Source organism: Piliocolobus tephrosceles, chromosome 2 (assembly GCF_002776525.5).
Source record: "Piliocolobus tephrosceles isolate RC106 chromosome 2, ASM277652v3, whole genome shotgun sequence".
Classification (NCBI taxonomy): domain Eukaryota; kingdom Metazoa; phylum Chordata; class Mammalia; order Primates; family Cercopithecidae; genus Piliocolobus; species Piliocolobus tephrosceles.
Window position 1 is genome coordinate 53,393,889 of NC_045435.1, and position 26,991 is coordinate 53,420,879.

General features: G+C 38.0%; 1 protein-coding gene across 2 annotated transcripts in view; it reads right to left on the reverse strand.

Moving 5' to 3' along the window:
• The window catches only part of GRM7 (glutamate metabotropic receptor 7), an 880,316-nt gene that overhangs the window by 59,328 nt on the left and 793,997 nt on the right, over positions 1-26,991 (reverse strand). For both annotated transcript variants that reach the window (XM_023218573.2, XM_023218571.1), the window contains exon 9: positions 1,506-1,752. In XM_023218573.2, coding sequence (XP_023074341.1) covers positions 1,506-1,752 — 247 coding nt within the window. The remainder of the gene's footprint in view (positions 1-1,505; positions 1,753-26,991) is intronic.

Consider the following 26,991-nt stretch of genomic DNA (forward strand, 5'->3'; position numbering starts at 1 on the left):
ACACAGCTAGTAAATGGAGTGGTTTAGATTTGAACCCAGGTATGTCTCAACCCAAAGCCTCTTCCTACATCACACTGAATGCCACAGCAAGTCACCATCCACTTGCCCTCCTCTCAACTGGCCACTTGCTCCGGAGACACAACACAGCCTATCATTCATTCTGTTCCTCCCTTCTCTCAGTATGTTCCTTTAGCCTTGTCCTAGGATGTTTTCTGTCAAAAGTCAAAGTGGGGCCCACAATATTGTTAACTAACCTTATTACTTTGTCTACATATATTCAAAATATTTCACAACATTCACTCAACTATTCGTAAATAGAGATAGGTCAAAATCACAGTTCTTTGTGTGTAGTGTTTGTCAGGAGCAAACCCAGTTGGCTTCTTGGTTTTTATTAAAGATATCTCTCTTATTTCCAGAGCAAAAAGGATTTCCTCAAGAGTATTTAAAATGGAAACTTCCTTCTGTTTGGCATTAAGCCTTTGACAACAAGATCAGCTTCTAACTGAAATATAATATGTCATGAATGACTTAATGGATAACCTGAAATCCCTTCTGCCTTAAACAGAATAAGTATCACAAATATTTGAATCTGCCTCATTCTACATGCAACTAGCCAAAATATTCCTGGAAAAACAAATCTTAAAACTAGTATTTTAAATCTGAAATGTACTCTTGCCACCATATTGTTAGTAAAATTAGCAATTAGGAATTCTAAGCATTTAACCTTTGAGCTGGTCTTGTGTTATTTACAAAGTGATAGCTATATGCCCATTTTACCTGGGGACATTTGCAGGCATGACTAAAGGGTCCTAGAGTTTTGCAGATATGCCATATAATAGCATCTTATATCCAACGTTTTTTTCCTTAGATTTCTTCCCTAAGGTTTGTCTTGCATAGAATAAAACTCTTCTCCAGTGGTATGGTAGACACTGTTTTTCCCACAGGACATTGTCATGGTAGTATCTGGTCCTGTGTACTTGGATTAAAGTTTGACAACTTTTTCCAATATTTTATATGTTTCTAGAAGACCTGAGCAGTAAAAAATAACTTTTTCAACATTCACATGCTAGAGGAAAAAAGTTATGCTTCCAAAATTCTAATTTATTCCAGTTTTATTCCTACCAATACAGTTCATTAGGTATGGAAGTTTCCCTGACAAAAAAGTTGTTGCCTTAACAGGAAGAGTGCAAGAAAGAAAAATCTGATAGGTGCATTTGTCAGTTGGAGGATTCCGTACCAGAGGACAAGCAGCAAGGGAAGGGGGAGGCTTCACACTTCTGAAGGAGAGCCTCCAAAAGCTTCTTTCCAACAAGGAACAAAAAGAAAACGGTGGCAGGAATGAGTCAAACTCAAAAGAGCAGAAGTTAGCATTCACCAAGGCAACCCAGTCCATATTGACAAGAACGATCACAGTAGTTCTCCAGAGACGCAAGCACACCCATCCCACCTCTTCTTAAGCTTCCTGATGCAGGATGGGAAGATGAAAGAAAAGGAGAGTTACTTACTGTTTGGGTCTACGTTTTCACAGAGCTCTGTCTTTGCCTCACCGTTGGGTCTGTCACTGGGTTTGTGTGACAGCCTCGATGACATGGTGGCTGCTGTGACTACCGCCTTGAAGCTTCGCTTCCGTTTCTGGACATTGAGTTCAGGGTGGAAAATGATGATGTATACTTTCGGCATGTATAGCATCCCCAGCGCCACTGACGCACTTAGGTTCATGGAGATTGTAAGCGTGGTAGTTTGTATGTAGAGCTAGGAGACACAACACACAAGGCACTATTACAAATAAAATGACTGCAGAGGGGGTCTGAACACTTAAAGCGATGTCAAGAATGACTATGGCTAAGATAAAAGCAATCTTCAGGCATTTTGATAAATAAAAGAAAGGACAACGACTCTGCATAGTTATTGGAGAGTATATGCATATATTAATTGATTGAATGCTATTGGGTCAATCCATGCACTAGATCCTGTATTAAAGTTCAGCGTAGTCTTGCCCTAGAGAAGTCTCCTATATTAAAGTTCAGAGTAGACCTTTAATCATAGTTGAAGGACTTCTAATCAGAGTGTCAGCTAAATATAAAGACATGAAGACCATAGAAATCTGTAATCTGAAGGTATAGTTAAGTTTTATCTTTCATACATGTAAAAGAAGGTTCACACTCCATGATTTCTTCCTACATTGAGATTCTGAGGCCTTTTGAGAAGTCTTTATCTTAATATATGTCTCTTTTTATATTGTTTTCTAGAAAGGCATACCTTTTCCCTATCTGCCGAATAGTGAGTTGAGTTTCTCTGAAAACTAAGACCTTCTTGTTTAATTCTGTCTTACAAACCACAAATGACAAGTGAAAAAGACCTAGTGATGTTGGCTTGTCCACTCTTTATATTGTCAAATTACTAATGAGATGCAAAATTGTATTCTGGAGTTGGGTTATTTGCAGTTTGGATGGTGCCCCTATTTCTGTCCTTGTCTCCTATTGTTTCCTCAAGAAATCAGATCAACTAATTGCTTGCTGTCCGGTGTAAATATGAACAATTGATGGTAGAAGAACGTAGGGAGGTGTGTGATCCTTAAGAGTAAAGCTATAGGCAACTTGTCTTGGTCTAGTTGTCTACAATACGCCTTACCATTATCTAGGACTCCACCACCCCACCCACAATGTATTCAGTCATACTTGTGTTTTGCATGACTTCTAAAGGCTATTTAAATGAAACAACCAGCAACCATTGCCTTTTCTGTCCATGGAAGGCCTAGTTCCTTGACAATGGATTCAACTATGGTATTTCAAACTATGCCTTCTTATTGATTGATGATAAAACCCCCATTCTTAAGGAAGTTCACAAGGCCCCTCATGGTTTGTGCTGGCCTACTTTTTTGACTAATTGTCCACTACTTCCTACCTCCCTGACCCCCTGATCCCCTGTCTTGCCTTCCCAGGGTCCCACCCATTTGTGCCATCCTTTAGTTTGTGAATGAACTGTACTCATTCAAATAACTTTTCTCCATGCCCCTTTTCTTTATTTTTGTTTTCCTATGTATGGAATGTTCCTTCTTTTCTTCTTAGCACACCCATCCTAGGCTGCCCTCACAGCCTCAAGTCTAGGCCAGCTTCTTTACTGATATACTCTCAAAGGACTTCTTTAGATCATCCGTCTCCATTGCAATTATGCACTCAGTACCTTGATCATTTTTCTGCCTATTTTCCCGCTAGGTCTTAAGTTCCATGAAGGCAGGATCTGTCTCTCTGGGACATTATTATGTCTGCGAAGAAGGCACTTGATAGATATACAATGGATAGGCTCATGTGTTTGTCTAATGCACACCTTTTTCCTACCTATAACTCACTGGTTAAACAGCCTATCTCTAAATATACGGAAATTTCCATTAGACATATTGGCTGCCTGGACATTTCTGATCTTAATTCTTCAAACTGAGGCCATAGTGAAATCAAAGACAACTTTGCCATCTTGGCTGGAAAAAAATACAGTTTTCTAGCCAACATTAATTTGAATATGGATGTCTCCAAATGGTTAAAAGGAGCTACCAGCTGCTGACTATAATACCTAATGAATGTAACATAGAAAGACAAAACAATGTTGAATTAATGACTCTTTAAAGTGTGAATTAGTTCGTATTTTTAAAGCTCATATTTCCCTACTAGCATACCCTTAGACTTTTAATGTCATTCCACCCTGCCAGCCTACACTGTTCAAGAAAGGCTTAACATGGTCATAGGGCTTTATAGACATAGACAAATTTTGTCACCACTATCACTGTACTTATGAGAGATTTGCAAACCATGGCTTAGATCAAAAAGGAAAGGGATGTCAACAAACCTATGGGATCTTAGGTTTTGTTTCTGTTTTTCTGCTCATGACTGAATTTTGCAGTTGATGAAATTATTCAGACTTCTTGTTTTATTATTTGTAATTATAAATTATACATGCATATATGCTTATGTATATTTGTATGTGTGTATACATATGTTTTCTTTTTTCAACTTTTAGATTCAGGGGTACATGTGCAGGTTTATTACATGGGTATGTTGCGTGATGCTGAGGTTTGGGGTATCAATTCCACACCCAGGTACTGAAGATAGGACCGAATATTTAGTTTTTCAACCTACTCACTCTTCTATTAGCCCCTAGTGTCTATTGTCATCTTTATCTCCATGACTACCCAATGTTTAGCTCTTCCTTGTAAGTAAGAACATATGAGGGATGTGATTTTCTGTTTGTGTTAATTCACCTAGAAAAATGGCCTACAGTTCAACATGGTTTTGTTCTTTTTTATGGTATAGATGTACCACATTTTCTTTATCCAGCCCACTGTTGATGCACCTAGGTTGATTCCATGTCTTTGCTATTGTGAATAGTGCCGTGAGGACATGTGTCTTTTGGTAGAACAACTTGTTGTCTTTTGAATATATACCCAGCAATGTACATACTTTTTCTTAACAAAGACTACTTAGCAATTTAGGACTCTACAACTATGATGTTTATTTTATGAAGTGTTTAGTTTCATCATTTTTAAACTAGAGACCATCAAGACTTTGATTTTCATTTAAAAAATTTTTGCAGTCTCTGGTAACACTTCAAAAATATGTGAAAACTGAAATAAACTTCACTAATCATATTTTTTCTACAGCCCCTCCACCCCTGAATCCTCTTTACACACATAGTGGATAAGAATGCAGATTCTAGAGCTAGCCTATCTGAGTTCAATTCCCATTTACTAGTTTTGTGACCTTGGACAAATTACTTCCCCCCAGCTTCTGCATCTCCAAAATGGGCATAATAGTACCTACCTCATAATGCTGTCTTGCTTGATTAAATAAGTATTTATAAAGTGTTTAGTATAGGGCCTAGCACATAGTATTAATAAGTAATATGTAATTTTTTTTTTTTTTTTTTAAAGACTAAGTCTCCCTTTGTTGCCCAGGTTGGAGTGCAGTGGCGTGATCTTACCTCACTGCAACCTCTGCCTCGTGGGTTCAAGTGATTCTCCTGCCTCAGCCTCCTGAGTAGCTGTGACTACAGGCATGTGCCACCATGCCCAGATAATTTTTAGTAGAGATGGGGTTTCACCGTGTTAGCCAGGATGGTCTTGATCTCCTGACCTCGTGATCCTCCCACCTCAGCCTCCCAAAGTCCTGGGATTACATGTGTGAGCCACCACACTCAGCCGTATTTTAAAATAAGTATAGTCATGCATCACTTAATGACAGAAATGTGCTCTAAGAAATGCATTATTAGGTAATTTGTTATTGTGCAACCATCACAATGTACTGACACAAATCTTGGTGGCATAGTCTACTAAAGTCCTAGGCTATACGGTTTAACCTATTGCTCCTACGCTACAAACCTTTACAGCATGTTACAATACTGAATACTGTAGGCAATTGTAACACAATGGTATTTATGTATCTAAATATAGTTAAACATAGGCCAGGTGCGGTGGCTCATGCCTGTAATCCCAGCACTTCGGGAGGCCGAAGTGGGCAGATCACCTGAGGTCAGGCATTCAAGACCAGTCTGGCCAACATGGCAAAACCCCACCAGGTGTGGTGGCAGGTGCCTGTCATCCCAGCTACTCAGGAGGCTGAGCCAGGAGAATCACTTGAATCTGGGAGGCAGAGGTCGCAGACAGTGGAGATCACACTACTGCACTCCAGCCTGAGGGACAGAGTGAGACTCCATCAAATACATACATACATACATACATACATACATACATACATAGAATAAGCATGATAAAATATAATGTTTATCAAAATCTCATTATGTGGCACATGACTATATGTAGGTATGAAGGCTAAGAAGGCTTTAGTCTACAGAGATCTCAGAGGTATTGGTCCACAGGGACCTGCTCCCACTAAGCCTAGAAGGGAAGCTAGGCTACTGACTCTTTGGCTTTTGGTGAGGTGGGAGGCTCACATTGAAGTTATGAGTTTTCATCCCACCATCTTCTTTAGTACATTCTTTAGTAAATTATGGCATATCTATATTTAGTCCCATGGTTGTTCTTATTTTACTTGATGCTTATTGTATAATGCACTACCGTGTTTAAGGTTAGGTATTTCACATCACTTTCCTTTATTTGTAATTTCTTTAGAAATGTAAAGCAGTTGATGATCATTATCAGTTCCTTTTGTCAAAGTAGAGGTAAAGGACTTCTTATGTACAGAGTTTTACTGAGACCAAGGGCTGTCCTCCAACTGAGCCTAATCTGATTCTGGATGTCGGAGGACCATCCCCAAAGGAAAAAAAGAGCTTCCCCACCCTGGCCAATTATGGATGGCCCAGGCCTGTGGGGAGGACATAGACTGCCTTGAAATTTCCATGTCTTGATAATTAAGCCTTAATTTTATCATCAACCTAAATGAACTTTCAGAATCCAGTTTCCACTCCTGGGTTAAATGTGGCTTTTCTAACACCCACTATGTGTTATAGTGGGTGTTACCCACTATGTATAATTTAGGTCAAATAACTGAACAGCATTTAGATAAGGAATTCAGAGCCAAGCCAGCAAGAGTTATGTACAGGATTCTAAAATACTTTTCTTAAAAGTCTGATGTGCAGAACCCACAGCTATAACTATTCTCTCTGTCTTTCAGTTTTATGAATTATAAAATGAAAACCATACTAGTTTGTACCTCATATGGTCATTGTGAAGAAGTAACCAATTAATATATGAAAATTGTTTAGCAGAGTGCCTAGAAAATAAGTACCCATGAAATGTTATCTGTTAATATTTATTTTCTGCCAGGTTAGGTTTCTGGGGTTTAGATCTAAGGATAAGGCTTTCACTGTAACCACTTTATATATTTTAAACTTTTTATGTACAGGTTATTAAGTAATAGTGTTTATAAAATCCACTCCTATTCATGTCTAGTCAGATAGAAACGTACCAGCAAATATTCTATTAAAGTGCACAAGGATGTGATGAATTCAATGCCAGGCAAAGCTCATTTGAACATGTTCCATGCCATTTTTTCATCTTGGCCTAAATAGTTCATTGTTGGATAAAATATGAATGCATATCACAAGATGCCTTTATTGCTTTATAAAATTGTGTAACATTTAGTGCTATCTGAGTTCCTTGTCTAATTTTCAATTGATAGAATGTTAAGAAATTTGAAAACTTGTTAGATTGTGCTTACAACCAACTCTGGAATTTGCCAACTCTCCTGTGTAGGTTTCAGAATCAGTTTAATTGAAGAATATTCTGATAGATTTCAAGGAAATCTGTTAGTAATTGTAATAATCATGGGTCTTCAACTTTGAAAACCAGAGTATTCTCAGTACTGTTCAAAAAAAAAACAAAAGGAAGTCAAGAAAAAAAATTCACAAGGCACAGAGCTAGATATAAGACTAGAACTATCAGGAAAAACCCAATTTCACATTTTTGAGAAATCGTCTTATTACTACTGATGTCTTTAATAATTATTATATCCCATAAAAATGATGTAACAATATATGAATACTAATGAATCACCACTTTTATCTATATAAAAATTTAATTTACTCAGAAAAGTGTTATGCAGCTATTTCATGGTGTCAGACCACTGGTTTAGGGGATGATTAATGCTTGACCATGTTTGTTAGATCACTGTTAGCTGTAGTTTTCAGATAGGCTGTATATGAAATACCTTACTCTTCCACTACTTGTGCATTCATCCATTTATGGGTTTACCTTTTTTATTTTTAGTATTTTTATGTTTTTAAATCTGATCAAACTTAAACCACACTAAGTTCACCATTTTTATTGAGATACAAGTGCCTGGACTGGCCCATGTGCTGTGCACACAAGGGTGAACACGCCAGGCGTGCTTCCCGCCATCAGAGAGCTACATTCTAGTTACAGGAGGAAGGCAAGAAAGGCATCTATTGTACAACATGGTGACTATAATTAATAACAATGCATTATATATTGGCAAATTGCTAAGAGAGTCGTTTTTAAGTTTCCTTACCACACACACAAAAATATGTGAGATAAATGAGGATGTTAGTTTGATTTAGCCATCCCACAATGTACACATATTATACAATTTGTACTTGTCAGTTAAAACATAAATATTCAGCCGGGTGCTGTAGCTCACTCCTGTAATCCCAGCACTTTGGGAGTCTGAGGCAGGCAGATCACGTGAGGTCAGGAGTTCAATACCAGCCTGGCCAACGCAGTAAAACCCCATCTCTATTAAAAATACAAAAGTTAGCCAGGTGGGATGGTGGGTGCCTGTAATCCCAGCTACTTAGGAGGTCGAGGCAGGAGAATTGCTTAAACCCAGAAGGCAGAGGTTGCAGCAAGCCAAGATCGTCCCACTGCATTCCAGCCTGGGTGACAAGAGTGAAACCCTATCTCCAAAAAAGAAAAAATAAAAAAATTCAACTACTAAAGAATTCATGATGCAATAATTGCTCACTAAATCATTTCTTCATGGTGTATATTGTCTCTTGCTTTTCCTTTCTCTTGTAGTGCCCTCTGCTCACTGCTCTGCCCCTGATACTCTTGTTATATTTGATGTTCAATCCACGGGCATCCTCTACATAAACCATTCCCCATCTCCCCAGTCAGGACAATTCCTTTATTTGCTCCTTTCTGAAGTTATGGCTCATATAGTACTTAACCTGGTCTGCTTAGGAGAGGTCAGTCTGTGTGCTGTGAAGTTGCTTTGAAACTGCAGATTCATCCTGAATAAACTGACCTATTAGGGAGCAATTTGAGTATACCACAAAGTTCATGTTTGTAAACATGTGATTTCCTCTGCAAGAAACATTAGGTAAACATGATAAGCTACTTCTTGCAGAAGTCAGCTATGTGGGAATACACAAAATGCACACTCACACACAGGCTTCAAGCATCTGCCTGCAAGCCTGACCCTTCTACAGTTTTACAATCAACCTCATGCAGCAATCCTTCTGGTATCCACTTCCATGAACAAACTTTAGGTCACTTTTTATCAGGTAAAGTGACACATTTATTGTAGTATTCATGGGTTTCTTAGCCATTAAACATATGTAAAATCATGCCACTATTTTTATTAGGTTCTTTTTTTTTTTTTTTTAAGTGTCACTGATGATGTTTCTCGGTGTTGTGTCTCTAATCCGGTTTCCTGTAAGTCCTGTGTTTTCTCATGGGAAACTTTTGAATGGCATGGTGATCTTTTAAGAACACCTATGTCATGTTTCAGAAGAAATTACTGGAAAATAAACACAATGTCTGCTGCAGGGTACCCACTTATTAAATTCTGGTGAATCAGGAAGTTCTACACTTGAAGCAAGTATTAGGTATGATCAGTATTCTTGGCATTTAGCACTGTTTCAAGAAAAGCTATTATTTGTAGTCTGTAAGTAGCATTTTTTCTATTTATGTGCTTCTGTTTCCTCATTACTAGAGTGGAGATGACAGTAATATCTATCTCATAACATTGTTGGGATCAAATAATGGTCTCTATAAATACACAGAACTGTTACTAGCATGTAATAACCACTCATCAAGGATGTTAGTGTTATTGATTTGTTTATTGGCTATAATATGAAATAATTTATTTTCTACACTGTTTTTTTCCATTCAATCTTAATACATTTTAAAATGATTTTCTTCTTATGAAATCCACTGAAAAACAACAGCGTGTTTTAGGGGAAAAAATCTCGTTTAGTTTGCTTCCATTTTGTTTGAAAGTATATTCAAACTCCTATTTCATCTGTCATTGACTATTTTATGAGAAATAACCAGTTTTGTATGTTCCCAGGTGACAGTCGAGAATTAGGACAAAAAGGCTTTAATGGAGTCTATCAGTGGGATCGGAGAAGTTTCACAATTCTCATGAAATCTCAGTGACTATGTAATAAAAATGAAAAATGTAGCCAATGTTGTCACAGCAAAGAGGAAGGGTACATTATTATCTGACAGATGTTTGAAACATTCACATTATTACATTGAAATGAAAGTTCCTGGCAGTTAAGACCAATGTTTTCTGTCTTCACTACCTGTATCCATTGCTTCCTAATTAGAGTGCTCACATATTTGTGAAATAAATGTCACATAGCTGAGAATGAGCCAGAATGTTTGCAATTGGGATTCTTTCAACCATCCTGAAGGTCAGTACCCTGAGGGTTTTTGCTTAAGTATGAAATAATACATGATGATGGAAGAACCCTGTATATAATGGGGGAAAAAAAATACTGTTTTTCCTCCCGTGGGGCAGGGGCAGGAGTTTGCATCCTTTAGAATGATGATTCAAGGGAGGAAAAATATTTTTGTTGTTAAAACTACATTCAAATGTTGGCCTTGGATTATTAGTGGGTGACTTTGGGCAAGTTACTTTACTTCAGGCAAATGATAAAATCAAGATTCAATGCCAAGATGTTTGTTACTAGAATGTCTGATATAAACTCCTACCTCATTTACCATTACCACAAAGACTTCCTCACAGTTCTGAATATTAAAAGAAATCATGTGTAAAGAGTAGGTAACACAGTCCCTGTGACATAGTGGTGCCAGAAATTGCAAGTATCATTATTAGATGGCTTCACACTCTGCAGATAATTTTTATGCTATTCTACTTAGATCTCCTAACTTTGAATAGATGCCAGATAGGTAGATAGAGATATACTCACACACCAAATAGTGTGGGACAGGCATCTGGTCATAGAATGATAAATAATGGAGGCAACTAGATGAGTATTAGACAAGACCCAGTTTCACTGTGTTTTGTTTTCTCATTTAATATCTCCAGGCAGACATGATATTAAGGCTACACACAATTGCATTCTTTATTTGTATAGACGTAAGGTGAGCGCTCCAGGTGAATGCAGATCAGTTTCTGGAGCATGAGATAAGTGATTATGTTCATGCTTGAAATCACCTGCATCTCAGTGCTTTGCTCTCCTGACTGGAAGCCTGATGCGGTGTCTGTTCCCAAATACTGTAATCAGAGAAATGCTGTTATTCCAATTGACCACATCCTGGGAAAAGTTTAGCATGCCATCCTAATAAGCTGCAAACCATCTTGATGGCCGAGTTTTCCAGGAAAGTCACTTCTGATTTTGCTGGGCATGTGCAAGCACAGCCTATGCACTCAGTGGTACACAGAATTTCTCTTCCCTAGCAGCTCCTCAATTTTTATTTCAAGATGTTTTCCCTCTTCAGTTGCAAGGTAGGAATTTTACTCTCTTATGTAGAAAATATTGGGTACTATTTGCCCTATTGTGTTATCTAAAAGGTTATTGACCACTCCTGCTGGCTTGAGAGCACTAAAAATGTTAGATCTCTGGCTTGCAGGGATTTAATGTACAAAGACACATCATTTTCCCTATAGTTAGCCTGGAGAGATGACTCCTGCCAGAATCCATGGGCTCCCTTTAATCCTCTGCCATATTCATGAAAATGGAACCTAACAGCCATTTTGTAGGAAGCTATGTCAGATTCTGTCTTATAATGTGAAAATGCTGTCTTGTACCTCACTGGGGAATATATTGGGTAATACACCATTAAGTTCTGTATTACTTTACAAGTCAACCAGTAAGTTTAAAAGACATTAAATCTGAGCTTAGGTTCTAAAGATGTGAAATACTCCATTTGTGTTAGTACAATACTGTCAAATCTTGCCAAATTTTAAAGTAATCTTTATAGTTCTAATGAACATAAAAAGAGAAGAATCAAATGGAAAACACTGACGTCAAATAAATAGTTAAAAAGCAAATGTCCTAAGCATTTCTTGGGCCTATTCAAACTTGTAAAGGGTTCATTAAAACTAGATCCAACAGTGTCATTGACAAGAAGACAATGTCGGATTCTCACAGAAACAAAATATGTTCTTATCTCAGTTTTCAAAGCCATTGACAATGGCTTTCTGATGAACTTTGACAGGTTTTGATAATTGGATTCATCCCAGCCTTCTCTTTCCTCTTGTTAGTTCTAGTTCTTCTATTTGCTGATCTTTCTCTGTTGTTTTTAGTCTGCATCTTTCCTGTCTTGCCACCAAGCTATGATAGCTCCCTTCCTGCCCTTCAGCTTCCTCTTTTCACCTTGCACTAGTCCACACTTTTCTCTGTATATGTCTTTGTTTTCCAGCCTTTCCATGACCACCATTGTGACAACATGGTTGTGGGTAGAGGCAGGCTTCCCCATTCTCCACTCTGAGTGCCTGGCACACTGAAACACCCCTAGGTAATGTGCCATATGGTGTCCCTGGCTGATGGGCAAATCACTTCAACAGCTGGAACCTATGCTAGTTGAATTGCCCCATTGGGGTGACTGTGCACTCAAAACCCTTCATTATGCCCCTCGGCTCTTTAATGTTTGAAGCCCAAGAAGAGCAAATAATTGAAATGACACTGTTGCACTGTTGACAAAAGTGTAAACAAGGAGTCACTCAGTCCATGCCTCTAAATGGAACAGTGAGAGCTTTGAGATTGGGCAGGAAAATGATGCCTATCCTACCAAGGCAGATGCAGTGAGAAGAGAGTAAGCCTGGTCAGACATAGGGGCTGAGCAGTTTGAAATTCGATCTTGCCTTTGACTTTGATCTTGCCTTCCCAAGACCCATTTGCCTTTCCTCTTGTTACCAAGGTGTTGGATTAGAGATTTCCTGACCACTCACTCTTTAGGGCCTGCAGTCAGGCTTCTATCCCCTGACCTCCTCTGAGTTTGTCTTAGACACGTTCTTTGACTCCTTGGAGAACCTGAGAGGCAGGATTCTTCTAGGTCTCATTCTTTTCTTCTTTAAAAGTCTGTCCTGCTGCATTACCTCAGATTTCTACTACACTTTGGATGAAGAGAAAATTCCTTCACATGGCCTGAAGAACTCTGTGGGGTTCCCCTTCTGACTTCCCTCCCCTTCTCTAAATCCCTAAAATGAGTCATGCTCCATCCATCCTGAAGCCCTCTGCACATGCTGTTCCTCCTGCCTTAGATGCTATTCCCAGCCATCTTTACCTAGCTACCTCCTACTTGTCTTTCAGGACTCAGCCTTACTTCTTTGGGGAAACCTTTTCTGACCTTCAAGTCTAAATTACGCCCATCTTGTTTTACTTGCTTATAGAATGTATCATTTCCCTTTGTTTCACTAATCACAATTTGTGATTATTAATCCATTGCATGTTTCTTTTATACATGTCCCCTTGCTAGACTGAACATTCCATATGTTCTACATATTGCACAGCAAAAGATAGGACAAGTGCAATAGAATTGGCGTCAAGCGTGCTGGATTTGGATGCAGGCTTATGCCACTTGCTAACTGTGTCATCTCCAACATTTTATTTAATCCTGTAAGTCTGGGATTGAATACAAAATGGAAAGTAGTAACATATAATAGGTACAGAACCAGAATACATTGTGGGAATCAGGGATTGAGGGAGCATCTATAAGTGATGAAATCAAAGGCATGGGCCATACTTAAATTCTCTTGCATCTTAGTACCTGGCACAAGAAACAAGTTCAATGTATGTTTGATGAATGAAGTGGTCGTCACTCATTTGAGAAATCCATGCAAAATTCGAAGTCACTCCATTTCTATCTCTCAGTTCATGATGTCCCCCACAGTCACTCTGTCCTCTTTCATATTCCTAAATATGCTATATTTCCTTCTGCCACAAGGCCTTTGCCTGTGCTTTCTTCTTCCCCTGGTATGTTCTTCTACCCCACCCACTTTTTTTTATCTTCTATTCATCCTTCAGAGAGCCACTTAAACGTCACTTCCTCAGAGGAGATTTTTCTAACTAAGACTAGGGAATACTGTTCTGTTAGGCAAGTTCTCAAAGCACATTTTGCCTCCATATTTAAATGTGTATGTGTGCGTAAAAGAGAGAGAGGGAGGAGGAGGAGAGAGAGTGAGTACTGTATCTCCTCCACCAGGAAGCATATCTGCTTAGCTCACCATTTTATCTCCAGTGTCTGCCACTGTGGGTGGCAAAGAGAGGGGACTTAAGTGGTAATGTTAAAGAAGGAAATCTTGGACACACAAAGAGAGAGATTCCATTTCCAATCGTTGGCTCCATGCCTGGCATAATCACAGAAAACAGAGACAAAAGGTACTTGGTGGGAAGGGGAAAGAGCCCGAGGCTCCCAGGGCATACACTTTCCCTGCAGTATTTCCCAAACCAGCTCAAGAGAGGAGGAGTGGACTCTGCTGTCCCGAGGGTGGCCACCTACATTTTCTCTAACTCATCTTTGATATATTCACTAAACAATAAAGCATAATTATCAATAATGACTTCTATAGAGCCTGTGACAAAAATGAAAATCCAACAACCCCGCCTCTTTTGTAAAGATGGGAGCTTATCTTTCAAACAGCTTGAGCTAACACCCAGGTTAGCACCTAATTGTCTCCTCACAATAGAAAAATGAAATGGTTGCCATGACAACTCAGTGATGAGTTCAGGCATTGAAGTTTTTTTTTTTTCTTTTTTTTGACACAAAGCTGCTGACTTTGACTTAACTGAGACCCTATATGTGTTTTGTTTTTGTCATGCTAATTTCTCCTAGAGTTTTAAAGAAATCATCAATAAATATTTTTAAAACCCGCCTTCTTTAGATAATATAAAAGTGATCCACAAAATAATTAATAAGAATGTGAGTATATTGCTGTCTTTCCACAACTCAGATCTCTCCATAATATCTAGGCCGGTGTTTATAATTTAGGGGAAAAAAAATGTTAGAAAAAGTTCTGTTGTTTCATCTGACTCCTGAAATGAAACTATATGAAACTTTGATATAATTATTAAAAAATTGATGAGTTTTTCTAAAATAAGTAATTTTAATGGCAATTTCTCTATTCAAGTTTAGCTTATGGGATCACCATACTTTTTGTGTGTTGCTGATTGGGGGAGGAAGAGAAATAAGATACAGAAGTCTCCTACATAGTGTACTCAGAAATGTCAATAGGGATGACAGGCCCACCCATCAGACTGCCTGCAGAAGTGCCTGAAAATGTTATTCTCATTTCCATGCAACTAGATGCTTATCTTTTCTCATTCTCTTTGCTTATCTTTTCTCTCTCTCTCTCTTTTTTTTTTTTTTTTTTTTAACAGACAGGGTCTCACTCTGTCACTCAGGTTGGAGTGAAGTAGTAGGATCATAGATCACTGCAGCCTTGGGCTCAAGTGATCCTCTTGTCTCAGCCTCCCAAGTAGCTGCAACTACAGGCATGTGCCACCACCTCTGGCTATTTTTTTTGTTTTGTTTTGTTTTGTTTTGTTTTTGTAGAGACAGAGTCTTGCTATGTTACCCAGGTGGCTTCAAACTCTGATGTTTATCATCTCTAGTGTAGGGATGATCATCTCCAACCTCATAGGTCTGCTGAGACAATCAAACAAGCATCTCAAACAATGTCAAAAATAGGGCATTCACTGTGCAACATGCCTCTCCACATATTTTCCTTTTCTTGGGAACTGTTACCTCTACCCGGTTGCACAAATTGGAACCTTAAGTGTTATTCTTTAATACTTGTATTTCCCTCACTTTTTATACTTCATATCAGGTTTGTTTTCTGGTTGGCTAATGTTACCTGTAATATAAGTAATGCAATATATAATATATGTAATAAGAAGTACTAATAAAATTAATAATACCTGTAATATTTCTGGAATTTGTTCCCTTCTCATCCCAGTGCCCTCACCTGTCTCAAATATGTTTAACCAGTTAATACACCTAAAGCACAGAGACCAGTGGCTACCATTGTTAAGTTCTAAAGTTTTGGCTATTATCATTGTAATTATTTTTCTAATGCACTCACATCATGCAGATGATGCTATGGTAGCATCCCAATTGGTTTCGCGACATCCATTTTTTTACCTCCCTTCAAATAATTCTGCACAGAGCAACCAGAATGATCTTTGTAAAAGCTGCAAAGCAGATCATGTGGTCTGATGTAAAACATCCTTCAAAGATTTCCCATGGCCCTATAGTATCTGGCCTGGATATGTTTCAAATTTTTTAGCTGTTTTCTCTTGAATATGACTTATCTATCCTGGCATTCTTGGGGGATTCAAACTTAATTCCAGCAAAAGGACTTAGTGTATATTATTCTCTCTGTCCAGAATGTTTTCTGTTTGTTTGTTTTGCCTCAGTTCTCCTAACTCATTCTTCAGGTTCAACCTTCTTGCATTTTCTATGAAGAAATGTAACTTGAATGACCACATGCCACCAATTTGAATTTTTTCCTTCTGTGATGCTCCCTAAGAGCAGCCTTCTCTTTTCATTCACAGTATATCTAATTATCAGTAATTATCATTGCAGTCATAGATTCAGTTATCTCAAGTCCTACTCTCCCACTAGAATTTAAGGTCTGTGATGGCCAGGGGGTACGCCTATCAAAAACAAAGGCTTCAAAAAATAATTTTTGAATGAATAAAGAGTATAATAATCCCAAAGTATGGTGCACATATAAAAGTCCTAATGAGTAAAACCTACCCTCTTCTTGAGGTGTAAATATATAATGAGTGGATTTAGAATCTTAAAGTAAATACACATAGAGAATATACATTAAAAATCCTAAGTTTGCAGAGAGGTTACATGACTTGGGAAGAGACATAGTAATCAGGAGCAAAGCTAAGAAGAAAGTTGAGGTCTCTGGGACTCTAAAGCTCACTCCACTATACAGATAGTCACTTTCAACTAAAAAGCCTATTTAATGAAAGAGTAGATTGTAAAACTGTTTAATTTTTCATTCTCCACAGTTTTAATTGCCAGTACTTGGAAAAACAAACAGCTCTAAGTATTTCTAAAGGGAACTGACAAGAAAATTCTGATTTTTTACCATGGAGTGCATATTTGTATATGTGTTTTATATTTAAATTCATATTTCCTATTAAGAATCATGGGCAAACATTCTCCGTATGCAGTTGAAACTGTGTCCAGTTCCCTTACCAAATACAACCTTTTGTCAAGAGAATGTGTCATTGCTATCTTTTCCACCAATAGTGTAAACACACCCAGGCAGATGTCCCAAATGATAAAAGGTGTGCTTGAGCAGGCAGGAAGAAAAAAGAATGAAAAATAAATAATATACAAATTAAATATAAACATTGTCTGAAACATGAACAGGTTGCAATGTCTGATGATTCTGCTGATATGTGGTTATAATATGAAATTTACTAATTTGAGAAGATCAAGAGTAGACTAAGAAAACTAGCCATAGAGCAGGAGGGAGGAGCTTAAGCCACATAAGGAAGATGAATTGGAATTATCTGAGTTTCAAGTAAGCATTGAGTGCCCCAGTATCTTTATAATTTTCTTTCTATGGTAGAACAGTACTACCTGTCTCTATTTATTTTCTAGCTGTTTTGCTTACATATAAGATGGAATAAAAATAGAAGACATGCGGGTTAGGGGAGGGATAGCATTAGGAGAAATACCTAATGTAGATGATGGGTTGATAGGTGCAGCAAACCACCATGGCACGTGTATACCTATGTAACAAACCTTCACGTTCTGCACATATATCCCAGAACTTAAAGTATAATAAAAAAAAAAAAAAAAAAACTAGAAGACATTTGGCAATTCCAAAGCAGAGACTTTGCCCATAATAATGCATGAGATACTCAGAAAGGTGCCCCAGATCTCCAGTGAGAAAAGTCTGACCCCTTTACAGACATACAAAATGGATCTGAGTCATGAAATACCCATATCAGAATGAGGATAAGGAGTTGGAATCCTGTGAAGTGGTGTCAAGGGGATTATGAAGAGGACAAAAGAGAATTTTTTCCACAATGACAACAAAAGTGGCAGCCTGAGGGGTGACCTCAAATGAAAAGACCCAGGCCTGTCCAGGAATTGAGGGAATTAGTTGATCTTGCAGGAGGAACACTGAACTCCATAGAAAAGAGGACTCCAATCTTGGGTTGAGAATTGTGGTTGTAACCTTAAAGAAATGACCACTTTACACATCCTTGTATATTCTGGAAAGTTTGGCTGGGTAATTATAGGGTGTCTAATAATGAACTATCCATTCTATTTCTTCCACTATAACCCTGTGGCACAGGCTTTGCACCCATTAGAGATGTCTGAGACAAGCTTTTCTTGTCCTATGGTCATAAAAGTGAGACCAACGTTTGCATTAAGGCATAGTCTTAACACATATATCCCTGGTATAGACATGAAACCCCTGGACTCAGGTGTCAGAAATCCTAAATTCCAGTTTCCTCTCTTTCACTTAGTATTTGTGGGAATTCGTATAAAGGCGTTTATAAATCCTTATGTCCCAAGTATTTTCTTCACTTTGCCTTTGAGTCTCAGAAGCATGTCTTCTTTCTCAAGCTAATTTATTTCTTTTTGATAAAATCCATGGTCTCCATAACATGCCATGAATTGAAGAAAGTTAAGACACATGCTGAAGAAAATTAGAATTTTGAATATGTTAACAATGTATAACATTTATAAATGATTATATGTCAACTATTATAGGCAATTATTTATGCATGCCTTTTGTAAAAAGCATTAACAATATATGAAAGAAACACAGAAGCAGTGTGTTATGAATGTTGTGCCGTACCCTCCAGAGGCATTCCACCTTGAGGACCAAGGGTTCTACTGGTGCAGATGCTGGAAAATTCATCAGCTGACAGCTCTCTCTGGGAATTGCCTTGACTAAAGAGATTCAGCTTGCTCAAGTTTATGCCCCCTTCCCCTGGGCATCCTGCAAATAATGACTGGGAGATACTGGTAGATAAAGGCCCAGTTCTTTGTCCCAAGTGAGACACCTCTGTAAGGCAGCTTCTGAGTTCCCTGAGGGATGCCAGCTGAGACCTGTTGAGTCTGCATTCCAGCCCAACTTCTCCGTCAGCCCAATACTGATTCTCTCCCTTCTGCCTACTGGTACTGAAACTAAGGGCATTTCCAAATACACCTCCTGCACTGTGCTCCCTGGGAGTTTAGCCAGAATCAGAGTATCACTTAGAACCCTCATGGGCATCTCAGTTCCAATTAAAATCAAGAAAATTCTAAATATAATTTATTCTATAACTCCCCTTCCAAGCACTTACCTCAATAATCAGCTGAGCACCCTACAACATTTACAGCAAGTACTAAGTCACATCAGCATCTCTCAGAAAAGCCACGTCCTCTCCCCAGAACTTGTTCCTGCATTCCTATGACTATGAACTGAAACATCCCCATCTCACTTTTTTTTTTTTGAGACGGAGTCTCTGTCGCCTGGGCTGGAGTGCAGTGGCACAATCTTGGCTCAGTGCAAGCTCCGCCTCCTGGGTTCACACCATTCTCCTGCCTCAGCCTCCCGAGTAGCTGGGACTACAGGTGCCCACCACCACGCCTGGCTAATTTTTTGTATTTTTAGTAGAGACAGGGTTAGAGACGGGGTTTCACCATGGTCTCAATCTCCTGACCTTGTGATCCACCCACCTTGGCCTCCCAAAGTGCTGGGATTACAGGCATGAGCCACCATGCCCTGCCCCCCATCTCACTTTTTGTGCCTAGATACATGTAAGCATATACAATACATATATTTTCCCCAAATTTTTATTTCGAATACTTCACAATTTTTCAGAAAATTTGACATAGGACAAAGAACATCTGTATACTCTTCATGCAGATTCACCATCTGTTCATTTCCTGCTAAAATTGTTTTATCTTTACTCTTTTTGCTGAACTATTTAAAAGTCATGTACATTATAATACTTCACACTTTATTTCTGTATGCATCACCTAAGAAATAGACACTTTTGTGTATAACCACAGTACCATTATCACACCTAAGAAATTTAACAGTAATTTCATATCATTTAACATATGAAACAAAGTCAAATTTCTCCATTTGTTCCAAAAATGTCTCATATGATTTTTCCTCAATCCAAAATACAATCGAGGTTCATACATTGCACTTGGTTATGTCTTATTAGACTTGTAATTAAGAACACTCTCCCTGCGTTTGGTTTTTAAACAGATTTGTTGAAGTATGCTCAGTAAACTGTGCATAAAGACTAGAATTTGATATATTTTGACAGATGCACACCAGAGAAATCACTACAGTCAAGATAGTTATCAGCATCACCTCCAAAAGTTCCTCATTCCTCTTTATAATTCTCCCTCACTCCTTTCAACCTCCCCCATCCCCAAGCAACCATTCATTTGCTTTTGCTCACTGCAAATTCTTTTCTGTTTCCTAGAGTTTTATATAAATAAAATCCTATGATATCTACTATTTTTTGTCTGGCATCTTTCATTCAGCATAATTATTCTGAGATTCAACCATATTATTGCATGTATCAATATTTCATTAATTTTTATTGCTGGGTAGTTTTCCATTGCAAGGATATACTACGATTTGTTTTTCCTTTCGACTGTTACAGACATTTGGGTTGCTTCCAGTTTTGGCAGTTACTGTCACTGATATTCATGTGTAAGACTATATACATATTTTTCATTGGTGGGAGGGTGGATAAATACTTTGGAGAGGAATGGCTGGATCATATGGTAGGTATATGCTTAACTTGTTAAAAACCTGCCAAAGTATTTTCCAAACTGATGGCAGCATTTTACATTTTTTTTTTTTTTTAGATGGAGACTTGCTCTGTGGCCCAGGCTGGAGTGCAGTGGCGTGATTTTGGCTCACTGCAAGCTCCACCTCCAGGGTTCACCCCATTCTCCTGCCTCAGCCTCCTGAGTAGCTGGGACTACAGGTGCCCGCCACCACGCCCAGCTCAATTTTTTTTTTTTTTTTTTTTGTATTTTTAATAGAGATGGGGTTTCACTGTATTAGCCAGGATAGTCTCTATCTCCTGACTTCATGATCTGCCCGCCTCAGCCTCCCAAAGTACTGGGATTACAGGTGTGAGCCACCACACCCAGCCGCATTTTACATTATCAGCCGTGTATGAGAGTTTCAGTTCCTCCAAATCCCTTCTAACACTGGATATGGTCAATCTTTTTTAACTTCAGCCTTTCTAATAGGTGTGCAGGAAAATTCAATTGTGGTTTTAATTTTTGTTTTTCTAATGAGGTGATGTTGAGAAAATTCCCTGTTGGTATTTGTAGTATCTTCTTTGGTGACATATCTGTTCAAATATTTTTGCCCAGTTGTTTTTTATTGGGTTGTTTGCCTCTTGCTAAAATTTGAGGGTTTTTTGATTCAAATATAGGCCCTTTATCAGATACATGCTTTGCAAAAAATTTTCTGTCTGTATCTTGTCTTTTGATTCACTTAACAGTATCTTCTGAAAAACAGAAGTTTCTTATTTCGATGAAGTCCAGTTAATCTGTTCATGTATAAATTGTGTGTTTGCCCAACCCAATGTCACAAAGATTTTCTTCTATTCTAGAAGTTTTATAGTTTAGGTTTTATGTTTAAATCTATAATCTACTTTATGTTGATTTTTATATATGGCACTAGGCATGGGTCTGTGCATGTTTGTTTATTTTGGATATTACTATCACTCTAGAATCATTTGTTGAAAAGGCTATTCTTGCTCCATTGTATTGCCCTTCCACCTTTCCCAAGACCAGTTGTTCATACATTTGTGGGTTTAGTTCTGGACTCTACTCAGTTCTAATGGTCTGTTTTTCTTATACTCTGTTGTTCCGATTTCTAGAGTCTTATAGTAATTCTTGAAATCAGATTTTATTAGCCCTCCATTTTATTCAGAGTTGTTTTAGCTTGGTTTTCTGTATTTTTGTATAAATTTTAGAAAATGGATGTCAGTTTCTGTAAGAAGGCTGTTGGGATTTTGATTGGTATTGATTTGAATTTATATTATAATTTGGGGACTTGATATCTTAACAATATTGAATCTTCCAAACCATCAACAAACCATATTTCTCTATTTATTTAGGTCTACTTTAATTTATTTCAGAAATATTTTGTAATTTTTCATATGTATACATCTATAATATTTTGTCATTTCTCAAAACATTTGACTTTTTGGAAGATCTCAGGCCCACGCCAATGTCTTATAAAATGTCCTGCCTTCTGCATTCCTTTGTTCTTTCCTAATTAAATTCAGGTCAAATGTTTTTGCAAAGAAAGCTTCATGAGTGGTACTATAGGCATGTGAATGCATCTCCTGTCAAGAGGCACCAATTATTAGGCTGCCCTGCTACTGGTGATGCTAAATTTGATCATGTGGTTAAAGCAGTTACTGCCAGATTATCACCATTAAAAAGTTACAGTTTACCTTTGCAACCGGGAACTAATCTAGGGCTGATACATTCAGACAAAATATATTTTGAAAAGTTAAACCATAAGGTTGTATTTAATATTTTGTTTTGTTTTGTTTTGTTTTTTTTTAGCTTACATTCTATATTTTATCTACATATTTTGTTTTCATCTATTCTGTCTTGGTAAACAGAACTTCACTTTTCTCTGTAGATTAGAAAGCAGATGCTACTACTTCCCTGACCCTCACTCCCATGAAATAATGTACCACTAGAAATAATATGCCACTAGGAAATGCTTGCCTAGCCCCAGTACCAAATGCCCAGTAATTATACTATTAAAGGTGGAGTTAGTCTGAAGAAAATGTGGGATAAGTTTCCAAGACATTAGAATAGGAAAACAAAATCCTCACCCTTTTTAAAACATCTCACCATGTTGAAAATACACATTCTCTTCCTATCTCAGTTAGACCTTGTTGCTGTAGAGCCAGCCAGAGTTTGATCAGTTTTATAGATTTATAAACTATGAACCAACCTGTTTATAGGCCTTCAATCAACATTAAACAAAACCAGATGTCTCACTTACATAATGGTGTGTAATACCTGTGAACAGATGGGCCTTCCAATTGGTGATTACTTTTTCTTTTTCACATAGGATGTATTTTATACCCTTTGAGGAGAATTCCTATCTACTGAGATTCTACTATGTGTCAGGCTTGGTGCTGTTCGACTTACATATATGATTGCTTTAAAATAGTCTGACCATTATTGAAGTTAAAAGAGATGCCTTTAAATGGTCATTGGGCCCCCACTAGATTAATCCAATGGAAGCCTCTTTCTCTTTCCCAGTAACTCATCTCTCATAGCTATAGAGCATATTTCTGTACAATAACATTCCCTCCAACTCACAGGCTATCTCCTATACTTCATGATGCATTGTGTCCCCATCCCTCAGTGTCCACGAAAACAGGAGTAAACAGGTATTCTGCAAATTGTATGAAAGCAGTAATATTCATTTTCCAAGATTCAGTAAGTTACAGCTAATGTTCATTTCATTTGGCTTAAACCAGAGCAGGTCTTCAAGGGAGACAGCTCAACAGAAATATGAGCAATTCAGACCAAGGAATATTCAGTTACTAAGTTGATTAATAGGAATTGCTTCCACTATTTTAAAATCCTGGTTTGTAGAAATCTTAAAATCTTTGTGAAAAATGCAAAGAAATCTTTGGTATATAAACTCTCGATATTTTATTTATGTAAAATGATAGTATTCACCTTTCAAAAACTTTCATGTTTTATTATCTTTTTATAAATTAGAATTGCAAAAGTAAAAAAAAAACTGAAAAGTATATAAACAAGAACTGGGTGGAAAACTGTTGGAAGAGTTCAAAGACTCAAATTCAATATAGGTCAGGCATTTATAGTCACTATCTGATGATTTCATTTTATTTGGTGTTTGACATTCTGTGGACCATTCTATAAACAATGGTATGGATTTTCCTAACATGTTATTGCTACTTACAGAATCCTTTATTCCCCCCAAATAGTCGCTTTAAATTGCCTAGGTAGCATTTTTCACAGAGGGTATCGTTAACTCGCTTTATATCAGCTATCTCTCTAAAAATTGACTATGAGTCAATTTCACTGGATTTTGTACATGCTTGCTCCTGGGAATTCTTGCTGCAGCTAGCTTTCATTAAATGTCAGAGACTGCATGAGTGGGAAAGATAAGATGAAGCAAACTAAAATTATTGCCAACTTTTATCTAGGCGAAAGGCTACCAAAAAAATGGCAATGGAACCAATTTTCATTTTCCCAAAACTAAATGGTTCAAGTTTCACACAATCATCTATTTTCCTCCGCTGACTTTTTAGAACATTCCATACTCAAAAGCTACATAGTGAGCATTTATTTGGAGTTTTAATACTGTATGCTCTAAATTCATTAGCAATGCATTGAATTTGTCTTATAAAATTAACCATGATATCCATCAAGACTTGATGCTTCAAAGATTCATTCAGATTTTAGAGTGTTTATATTGACATATACACACATACCCATTCTTCCTCCATGCAGCCATAAGGAATACCTTTTGATGCACATAAACTTGGGAATTAAAGAGGAAAGCATTCACAATAGTATTCTTCATTCTTACCAATTCTTGTTTAGTAATTAATCTATGGTTATGATCTTCAGTGTTCAGTAAGAGTGGAGACACATCACGCCTGTAATCCCAGCACTTTGGGAGGCCGAGGCGGATGAATCATGAGGTAAGGAGATCGAGACCATCCTGGCTAACACGGTGAAACCCCGTCTCTACTAAAAAAAAAAAATACAAAAAAATAGCCGAGTGTGGTGGCGGGCACCTGTAGTCCCAGCTACTCAGGAGGCTGAGGCAGGAGAATGGCATGACCCCGTGAGGTGGAGCTTGCAGTGAGCTGAGATCTCACCACTGCACTCCAGCTTGGGTGACAGAGCGAGACTCTGTCTCAAAAAAAAAAAAAAAAAAAAAAAGTGGAGACACATACCCAGGAGGATTCCTGGAGAAGTGAGTGTTTCCTTTAGCAGCCAGCCTGGTCTGTATATTGAGACCAGTGCTCCTACTCTCATTGGCCAGGACTGAAACTTAAAGGCCAACTAAAGGTCAAACTTGCTTGACTTTCCCAGGAAGAGTAAGGTTTTCCCTCTATTATCATTACCAAAATTCACAATTGATGTATCTGTTTCTGCTCCCCTCCCAGCCACCACTACACTTAACTATGAGGCTCTCCAAAAACGTGTGATTCATTCTGAGAGCTCAATCCTTCCATATTCATGACTAGCAAAGTGATGGGGACTGAATGTTTATTTTCAAAAAAAATGGAAATAAATTCCTATTGGAAAAAAATGAAGGGAATTCTTGTTCTCTTTGCCATGATATTTCATAACTCTTTTCTTCTTCAGTGGTAACTAAGATTAAATGAAACTCTTTCTCCTCTTCCAAACACGTGTTGTAGCTGCTTCATTACTTTTTTGGGGCATTGAATTAATTGGATTGGGTAAATAGCAACACATGCACATCCCACATGAACCCTGCCCAGATGTTCATATCAGGGTTTGTATCTGATAATACAATTTCCTTTGGTTTCTAACCAACGTGTTCTGACATGACAGGCATGACTCAAATAATTACCATTTATCTCCTTACTTTTCCCCAATTTAGACTGTTTCTGCTTAACATTTTTTTTCTCACTTGGGGAATGACAATGATATTAGAAGGCAGGAACTCTAGAATAATGCCACCACTACAGCAAGGGTATTTTGGGTTCTGCAACAATACACAGGTCATCATTTCTGCTGAAGAACCTCAAGAGTGTGGAAAATTGGCTTTTCTTTCCTGGGCACGAACTTGCCATTCTCCTGGCACTCATTTTCTGGTTATTACTCACATTAGTGTGTAGAAAAACATTGTAGATTTTCCTCTGTCTATTTTAAAGTATCTTTGTACTTCACTGAAAGTAAATACTATGTTTTCAATAGCATAAGTGTTCAAGCGGCACTTGTCAATGTGAATTCACGTACCTCCCCCATTGCTAAGGAATTATGCCCATTTTAGGTAATCTCATACTTCAGTTGATAAAAATATCCTGATATTTCAAGTCTCCATGTGAAAACTCCAATTATTTTATTTGTTTTTCTAGGACCTCTCTTTGACCATTTTTAAAAACATGCTTCACTTTTCAAATGACATTCCTGAGGTAGGTGGTAATTGACACTTTTAATGGAGCCATCAAGTAGCTTGACTCAGGTACAAATGAATGCTGATGTTCCCAGAGAGAGACTTTAACCTCCCTGCCCCTGGGGACATAAAACACTACCTGCTTTTCCTCTGTGTGCCACAGCACACTTTGTGTGTGTGTGTGTGTGTGTGTGTGTGTGTGTGTGTGTGTGTGTATACATATACATACTTGCTCTGTCTCCCAGACTGGAGTGCAGTGGCATGATCTCAGCTCACTGCAATCTCTACCTCCTGGGTTCAAGTGATTCTTCTGCCTCAGCCTCCCAAGCAGCTGGGACTACAGGTGCATGCCACCACACCTGGCTAATATTTATATTTTTGGTAGAGACCAAGTTTTACCATATTGGCCAGGATGGTCTTGAACTTTTGACTTCAGGTGATCCACCCACCTCCGCCTCCCAAAGTGCTGGGATTATAGGAGACAGCCATTGCAACCCAGCCAGGAAATGCACATTTAACCACACACACTCACCCACAGGTTTTGATTTATGGACAGGATAGAAAGAACATCTGAAGTAAAGATACATACCCATGCACTAGACAGAAGCCCCAAAAGTTCTCTCTTCAAGTTGCTATTATATGCCAAGCACAGTGCCAGATGCATTTACATTTATTATTACTCCTCTTAATCACCTGAAATAATGTCATTATTTTCATTTTATGGGTTGGGATGCTGAGGTTCTTTTATATTACGTGAATATGATCACATAGCATGTAAGTGGTAGGACCCAGATCTTTCTTACACGTAGTTCCTTCATAAAGAAATTATGAAAATTGATGCATTTATTTTGGATTTTTCCACACATCCAAAATTCCTGAGGAGTGCATGGGTGAACAGATTTCTATTCAGGGTGAGAAGCTGTTTCTCCAGATAGAAGCCAAATGGTGCTGTGGGGAAGAAGATCATAGGAGGTTTCTTTCCTGTTATGAAACCCTCAGTGTCTAGGAGCCATGACAATTGGTAAACCTATGTGAAGGTGGTAGTAAGGGAAATAGATGCCTCACTCTCAGATCCCTCTCTATGGGCAATGCACTTTTTCAAAGATACCTCCAAGGCATACAAGTGCATTCTCAAACCAAGAAGTCATTTGGAGGTATA